This window comes from Convolutriloba macropyga, chromosome 8 (genome assembly GCF_964194025.1).
Source record: "Convolutriloba macropyga chromosome 8, txConMacr16.3, whole genome shotgun sequence".
NCBI lineage: Eukaryota > Metazoa > Xenacoelomorpha > Acoela > Convolutidae > Convolutriloba > Convolutriloba macropyga.
In genome coordinates this window covers 29,874,979-29,884,165 of record NC_134475.1, presented here as the reverse complement: position 1 = coordinate 29,884,165, position 9,187 = coordinate 29,874,979, and the positions used below count along the sequence as shown (strand labels likewise).

General features: G+C 34.3%; 1 protein-coding gene across 1 annotated transcript in view; it reads right to left on the bottom strand.

The window, feature by feature from the left end:
• Positions 1–9,187, bottom strand: part of LOC142344070 (uncharacterized) — a 31,872-nt gene that overhangs the window by 11,420 nt on the left and 11,265 nt on the right. Inside the window, exon 3 of the mRNA XM_075395547.1 lies at positions 3,723–3,765. Coding sequence (XP_075251662.1) covers positions 3,723–3,765 — 43 coding nt within the window. The remainder of the gene's footprint in view (positions 1–3,722; positions 3,766–9,187) is intronic.

Sequence of the window (9,187 nt, the reverse complement as noted above, 5' to 3'; positions counted from 1 at the left end):
AGTAGTAGTAGTAGTAGTAGTAGTAGTAGTAGTAGTAGTAGTAGTAGTAGTAGTAGTAGTAGTAGTAGTAGTAGTAGTAGTAGTAGTAGTAGTAGTAGTAGTAGTAGTAGTAGTAGTAGTAGTAGTAGTAGTAGTAGTAGTAGTAGTAGTAGTAGTAGTAGTAGTAGTAGTAGTAGTAATTGTCAGCGGCAATTCAGTACAGTTACCGGACGCAAAGTGCACCAAACAAGATTCTGCAAAGCCGGTTTGTCAAAGAATGTCGTCGACAAGTCAAAGTTCGAGCAACTAGAGGCGAGCCTTACCTGTGACAAGTGTGAAAGAAAGTTCAAAACAGTCAATGGCCGAAAAGTTCACCAATCGAGATACTGTGGCAAACCTAAAGCAGTTGCCACACGCGTGTTTTCCTGCAAAGTACAAGATGTTCTCGGAAACGAGTTTGAAAACATAGAAGCGTTCAAGTATCTCGGATCATATGTCAGCCTCAAGCATGGAGACCATCAGGAAGTCAATTGCAAACTTGCAGAAGGTAGACAACGGTTTGCTAACTTCCAAAATCTCTGGAAGAGCAAGCAGCTCAGCGTGCACCTCAAGTGCAATTTGTACAAAGCACTCGTTTTATCAGCCGTGCTGTACAGCTCAGAGACTTTGACTCTTTCGAAATTAATGGAGAGAAAACTTGAGAGTTTCCACTGTGGTTGTCTTCGGAGAATTCTACGTGTGTCATATCTGGAGAAAGCAACGAACGAAGAAATTATGTCAAGATCACGAATGCCCCAACTATCCACGATGATCATGCTCAAACGGATAAAATGGTACGGACACATCCAGAGAATGGAACCAGGAAGATTAGCCCGCAGTGCCTTCGATTGGGACCCGCCCGATCAATACGTCCATGCTAGACGCGCTCCTGGGGGGCAACGGAAAACGTGGATGAGTCAAATCGAAGGAGACTGTGTACAGAAAGCAGCAACCGGGTCAAAGAATGCCTTCAACAATTTCGTCGTACAGCACAACTTCACAGAATAACCAAACAAATAACTCTTCTTGTTTTGTTTGTATTTGTTGCCAACCGTGCCTTTATTTCATATTTGGAATTAAAGTGTTGAAACAGTAGTAGTAGTAGTAGTAGTAGTAGTAGTAGTAGTAGTAGTAGTAGTAGTAGTAGTAGTAGTAGTAGTAGTAGTAGTAGTAGTAGTAGTAGTAGTAGTAGTAATAGTAGTAGTAGTAGTATTATTGTGATGAACTGTTCGTTTCAGAATTGCTTTACATAAAAATTAAATCAATCTGCATTCCGGATTATTTTGGCAAGTGCTCGGCTAAAAGTTAGATTGGGTAGAAGGTTTGAGGGACTGGTTACGCGGGGAAGAGGGGTGGATGGATTTGAAGGGATTATGTAGGGAACATTCTCACCAGTATAAATGATATTCTTCTGGTGAGTGTCTTAAAAGTATGAAAATCCAAGTTTGATTAGCTGTGGTAACCACCTCTTCACATGGCATATCGAACCACGTGCATAACTAATTACAAAAAAAATATCTTAGAAATTACTTATCAATTATTTTTTTGTCAAATTACGATTTAGTAAAATATTCTGAAGAGCCAACATGCTGAAAAAGTATTTTCTTCAATCAAACAGAACGGGCTATTACGGTTCACACACTTCGGGATCCCTGTATGTATGCAGATCTATCTGATAAAAGGAATCAAAAAATCAAAGGCAAAGATATATGCCAAAGACCTGTTCACGCTATTAAGCCTCAACTAAAATTCAAATGGGGAGCTTAAAAGTTCAATTATTTAAGAGTTAGTTTAAAAAGAAACAAGCTTACACACAGTATGAATTAATTGGGTTGAGCCGTTTGTTGGTGATGTTGTTGTAACGTTGATACCTCTACAAATTTCTTGCGGATACTTGTTCAATCTCTATCTTGTTGGAATTGTGGGCTTGAAAATATTGCAAAGTTATCTTTGAAAATTTGATATATTTCTGTTTGGAATATTTAGATTTACTTTTGGAAAAACAAAGCAGTTGTCTGCTGCTGATAGTTAGCTCTCTTATTTCTCACGAATTTTATTCCGTCCCACTTCGCTGAGGGAATTTATGAAATCCTCTCAGCTCAGTTTGGGCCGATAGGGAGCGAATCACAAACTCACTTTTATTGTGAAGTGCTTCATTATTTTCCTATTGGCCGAGCAGGCAAGATATTTTAAGTTTTTTTCATCTCTCGGAAAAATTACTGAAACTCCAAAAAAATAATAAAAATCTATGAATTAGAGCATCAATTATTGATAACGTAGGCGCCTGTTATCTGCCTTTCCCCTCTGCTAAAACTGCAGCAATTATGGTTTTCTTGGTGGCTTTTCATGAGAATCTATTATCTTTTCCCCTACAACAATCTGCTTCATCTTTAGTGACCTTGGAATGAAAGATCTGCAATGAAACTGTCAAAAGCAGAAGTACTTTTAATCAAAAGTAAGTGCGGTGATACAGCCCGCCTACGCTCAACAACGCACATTTTCTTTCCTGGATATAAGCGAGGAGATCCAGGCCTAAATTTTGTGTTAATTTGAATAAGTAGAATTAAGTTGTTTAAATATTTTGTACTGGTAGTCTTAATGAGCGTTAATTTGTTTAGCGCGCAGTGAAGAAATGATTAATTAACGCCTAAATAGGTTCGCTCCAATGTGGGATTAATTATCCGTTCATTTGTAACAACTCTCGTAATACTACACTTCCAATTTGTCTACTGAAGCCGCAATCAGTTAAACGAGAATATTTCACGCAAGTATTTACAAATTGGGAGCTTCATTTAGGATTTCTGTTTACCAGAGCAAATAATTCTTAATGTGCTGTAATCTGAAGTACAGTGAGTAACCTCCAGGTAAAAAATTGTTCAATGCAGAGTTTTTTTTAAGTTCAGAGTCTAGAAGTTAGGATAACAACTTAAGACGTATAGGTTACGTCATTCGGCTCTGCTGGAGTTTACAGGTTAACGTTAACCAGATCGGCATTTGCAAATTTGCAGCTGCGTGTTTTACGGCAACTTTTACCCAAGTATGGGATGACCTCTACGAATTGATCGCCGGCCTATTTTCGTCCCGAAAGTTGCAAAAATATAAAGGAAAGTGATTAAAACCAGTTCACGTTCAAGAGTCTCACCAGACGTTTCCCCTCGTAGTCCTTTAAATAGAAAATTTTAAACGGTTATAGTCAGAAATGAGTTATATCACTACAGCTATAAAAAGACAGGGAAGAATTTGACCCATCTTTATATTTTTCTTTCCCCGCTAATTGCACCCTGCATATTCTAGATCTGTAGTTCAACAGAGCTCCAATTTCACGCCAATTAGTTCCAATTTCCGTTCTAGATCTCGTGACTTCAAAGTGTGCCAACTGTAAGGGGAAATTGTAAAGGAAGTTGCCAATTAGACTTAAATCACAGCACAATTAGCGGCTATCGCCGAATTAACCGACAGGTCGTTTAGTCGACGAGTAAAAATGGGGAAAATAAACCGACAACCAGACCTCACTCTAATTGCAATGGTTGAATGAGATAGAGATATCCTGATCAATCAAATTATGAATTATTATGAATAAAATCAGAATTATGCTGTCGGCTAAATTTGTCATGTTATCTTTGTCGGCTAGGGCCAACATCGTTCAATGTTTCTAGCACCACAATTCACGATTAATCACGTGTCTTAAAAAAGAGTGAACTAACGGTATTGAAGTTGATCAAATTCATCTCGGACGCCTCTCAATTTCTAAAACAAATGCTCATCTAACAGCTAATTTGTGATGACGCTAATGTTGGTATACATGATGATGATAATATCATTGTATTATTTTGAAGATAAAAAGATGAAACTAGATTTCTACGTTTTTTTTTCTGTGATTTAAAATTGCAATGAAATATAAATATTTAAATGAGCATTGAGTGTTGCTACGTCTATAATGTCAATTTTGAAAGAGAAAGTTGGTGATTCGTTTGTCAAAAAGTTTTGTTCGATAAACAACGAAGTAAGACGAATAAATAATTCAAAATTCCTGCTAAAAATCTCGAACCGCAACTCGGTTCTCCGTAAACGCCTGAAGTTCTCAGTGACTTGAAGCAGAGTCATGTGACCAAGCTTGTTTAAACCACGCAACTTGCAAGTCTAATCCTAAAATATTTTATTTCAAAATTGCAAAACCCCTTATTACTTGAATAATCTATAGCCATTGTTTCATTGTTCAAAAATTCAAAGCAGAAACTAATTTCCTTGCTAACCAAAGAAATTGTTTCATTGTCATCATTACAGTCTCTCTTTGATGAGTGTAAATTATAATTACTTATAAATTTATCAACATAGAAGAGAAGAATGCATCTCGTCTCATTTTTCAGACGTTTCTTGACAAGAGTTTGAATGGGTTTATTCTGAATTAAACCGACTCAATTTGGGCCTGAATCAAATTTTTGCTGGCTATTGAAATTCTTTTTCAACTTTGGGCAAATTGAGTTTTTGTTTCACCGTATCATCGGTAACTTGCTGGTTGAGTTTTATCGATTGAGAAAAGCTGTCTACATAGAAAATCAAAGCAACCACTGATTAATTGATTACTTTTGAGCTGTGAGACCTACCCGGAGTGCACGCTCAGAGTAAATCAGTACTGAATCATGATATTTCAATTCTGTATTTTTACACTTGCCATATTATGATCATGTCACTTTTTACCATGCACAGACAAAAAATCAGTCAAAAAAAATAGGTTCCATGAAAATAGTCTGGGCAGTTAAAAATCCAATTCTTAGATTTTGCTGTGCAGTCTAACTTAACAGTCTTTGAGAAATCTGGCCAGTACATTACTCAGTCTTCGAATACCATGAAAAGTTTTAAAAAATGGGAAAACCAATTGTTAAAAGATCAATTGAATGAATTTGACTGTTAGATGAAATTCATCGAATTAACTAATGAATAACTGAATATAATGAAGAAATAGACCAGTTCTTCTACTGTGCCAGTTCTTCCACTGTACCAGTTCTTCTACTGTACAAGTTCTTCTACTCAAGTTCTACTCTTCAATTCTTTTTTCAAATTCTGTAATGAATAAATTACAATTCTGTAAATGATTCAGTAATGCGTATTGAGATTTGTTCTTGGGATACACTGGTTCAGTACATTTTTACTCTGCGACTATACTCCGGGTAATTAAAAAATATTTTTCTAACAGCGTAAACTTTTTATGGATTGAACTTTTTGGCTCACTATTTTTACAATAATGAAAAACAAAAACGGATACAAATTTTGTTTCCTTCCATCAACAGTAAAAATGGGAGGTCTAAAGAAAACAATTATGGATAAATTGTTGCAAGCATCATTTTCTTCAAATTCTTTCATTCAAAGTTTCCTGAAAGGTTCAAATTAATATAAATATGTCACTCATGAAGCAATCACCTAATAAAAGAGTTAAAGAAATAGAGTTTATTATGGTATACCAAATGTCAGTAAAACGTTTATTTCACTTCATTTAACTACGTGTATGTCCCAACTCTCGGAAAAAAAGAATGAAAGATATTGGCTCTACTTTGAGTTATCGTTGCAAGCAAGTCAACACCTTCAATCAATTCGCCACTAAATCAATGCATACAATTAGAAAACGTTCAAGATCATAAAGATTTCTACTTATTTGTTGCCTCCAAAAACAAACATAGGAGGATTGAAGACAACAATGAGGCTCGGTAATGTGCGCATGCACATAATGTTCCGACCCCACTCATTCTTGACTTAACTGGCTACCAAATGATGAAGAGATAGAAAACTTTCAAAAACACATCGTTCAACATACAACCAATAAAATGCAATAAATCCAAGCTATAGGGCCGATGAAAGTTGTTGATAATAGGACTATTAGAAGGGACAATAACAAAAATCAAACAACAAACTTTATTTACGACCAAAACTCGATATCTATAATAGAAAAAACCATAACAAATCAAAATCTCATCAGATAAAAACCAAAAGAAAACAGTTTAACCTATGATTCATTAGAAAAGATATGGACCTGTACCCAATGCTACTGGTTAATTTTTGAAAACAATTAATTTCACAGTTATTAATTTCATTAGATATCAAAATGTTATTTTATATCTATATAGGAACCAATTGCGGCATGTCATCATCCAAAATTTTATTGCGCCAAATTTCAAAGGCAATAAATCAAAGATTTTTGTCAAAAAAAAATTCATAAATAATTTGATATGTACAAATATATAAAAATCTAACAATTTATGAAATCTCGTAGTAATGGTAGTAACAAAGACAAAAACAATTGTTTGAAACTGAAACCGTGATAAAGATTAAGTTATAGCTCACTGGAAAGGGGTTATGACCTTTTTTTACAGGGACTGAGCTATAAATCGACCGAAAATCTATTTAAAAAAGAAGAAGCTCAAAAACTCAAATTTATTTTAAGAAACATTTTCAACAGCCTTAGCAGATTAAGAAATGCAACAAAAAGCGATGGGTTAAGTTTCAACATCTCAGCGAGCCAACAGATTCTTTTTATAAGGAGACTAATTCACGAGCCAACAAAGAAACAAATACATAACCAATCCAAAACATAAAACAGTTTTACGACATGACAATGTTCAAGGCACTATAAATATAAGATGCTGCCTGAAAGAACTGTAAAAAAAATCATTTTACTTTCATTTTAACAACAACGAGCCTTCTTTATAAAAGGACTATTTAGACATGGCAACAAAAAGTAACCCAAAAATTGAACAGGATAAATAATCTCGACGAACTTTTATGAATTTAAAAGGTCGAAGCAATCAGTCACAACGTATGAACAAGAGCGAAAAAAATGTTTGAAGCAACAAAAATAATTAGGACTTCCAATGAATGAGATTGAGTAACATGGTGACAAAAGTAAAAGCAAAAAGGAGAACGATGAAAAAAAAACATTTTAAAAATTAATTTGAATTTCGTTGAAAGAAAGAGCTGTAAACTGACATCTTTAACTAGGTTGAGTTATACTTCCTGAGAAAGCAATTATGATCTACTGCTATCGGATATACGGCGCACAGTAACGAAAAGAAAGACAAACACAGGCAAAATATAAAAAACTCAAAGTTTTGAGAGATAACTGGGTCGTAGCCCAAAAAGCATAAACTATTCAACAAAAACAATTAACATATCCAGATATGCTTTTTCGGACATTCTGCATTTTCTCTAAAATGCCTTTGTTTAATTGGATTTGTGAATAATGTGATAATTCGACTATGAAACAAAAAGAACTCATAAAATGTGCAATTATGATCAAAAATGAAAGAAAACTGCAATTTACATAAAAAACATTTACATAGCGGAAATTTTTTGAAAAAAAAATGGTCGCGCGCCATTAACATCTAAAAAATTTTTGTCGCAAGGATCCATATTGAGATCAAGATCAGCCCAGATGTTGCTGTGCGTCTAAAAAAACACTCAATTTTTGAAATGGTTGTGAAATGAATCCATTTTATACAAAAAAAATTCAGTTTGTCAAATATAAAGAATGCATTTAGTATAAGTATCGAGTTTGAATTGGCAAAAAATGTGCAATATAATAATTCGAGAAGACGCTGAAAGCCAGCTTTCACGCGCGTAAGTTTTGCAATTTCTCGTCCAAGAATTTTTTTACATTGTTAACTCTGAAACCACCTCGTTGGGTCTCATTTATTTTAAATAGTATCGGTCAATAATTGAGCCCTAATTTTAAATTCTTCTTCGCCATTTACATAAAAAACAATTACTAGCGGAAATATTTTGAAAAAAAAGGTCGCGTGCCATTAACATCTAGAAAATTTTTGTCGTAAGGATCCATAGTGAGATCAAGATCAGCCCGAATGTTGCTCTGCGTCTCAAAAAACACTCAATTTTTGAAATGGTTTGAAATGGGTCAATTTTATAAACAATTTTCAGTTTGTCAAAAATAATTTTGTATAAATTTTGTATAAATACCGAGTTTGAATTGGCAAAAAGATGGCAAGATTATAATTCCAGAAGACGCTCAATGCCAGCTAGTTCTTTTTTGAGCTCAACAAGAATCTGGCTGCCGTTTTAAGGTGTCTCTTTTCACCAAATTTAAAGCAAGTGGTCTAAAAAAAGCAAATTTGGTCCAATTTTTGACCATAAAAACTCCAAACTTGAATTATGAAAAACTTAGCAAAAATTTTAGCCAAAAAACTCGGATCGAACAATTCAACAACCCTCCCCTATATCTCGAGATAAAATCTTTAACACTACAGTTAACATTTTCACCATATTTTAGCAAAATTGACGAAATTTGGTCAAAATTGATGAAAATTTGGTCAAATAGTGAATAACAACAGCTGAAATACGTCCAATATTCACAAAATTTTAAACCTCGATAACTCCTTTTAAAAAGCTAAAAATGAAAAGATCTTTTTAATTTCATATTCTACGCTGGACGGGCTTTCTAATGATACCACTCGCAACTCTCTACGATTATTATATCGATCGGCCAAAATTGACTGAACAAAAAAAAACCCATTTGTGTATATAGTTCCCCCCTCAAGAGGGGTCGGAACAAAAACCTTTATTTCTAACAGATTTACAAAACATTTTAATTTTTGTTGGTTGATTTTGCGCATACAAACTCAGCTACTAAAGTGAGGAAAATGTTATTTGCTTAAGTTTTTTTAGCGTTTAAATATTTAATTTATTGGTTTTGGGGTCTTCTACATTGTGCAATTCTTCCTAATAAAATTTTCTGATCAAAAATTTTTAATAGAAAAAAAATAAATAGACATGCGATCTATTTATCACTTGCCTAAATAATGCCTAAAATTTTGCCAGATATCTTGCAAAGTATTCCTTTCTATTTAAAAAAAATAGTTGCATTTTATGTTCAATATTGAAAGCTTTCCAAGCTGAAATACGTGACAAAAACAACCTTTGATAAAACTAACTTTGAGCGTACATGGGGACAGTTGAGCTTAAAAAGAGCAGAGTTTGGATCAAACTCAAGAAACTCGAGACATTGTTGCGAAATGAATCTGATCAATGGTGGTCTGGAGCGCGCGAAAATTTTATTGGAGACTGCTTCCTTCCAGCGCAAGAATGCCTACTCGAAGTTTGAGGATGAGTCTGATCAGATGATGAGCTGATTTAGGATGAATTTTCTTCCATCAACATAATTTTT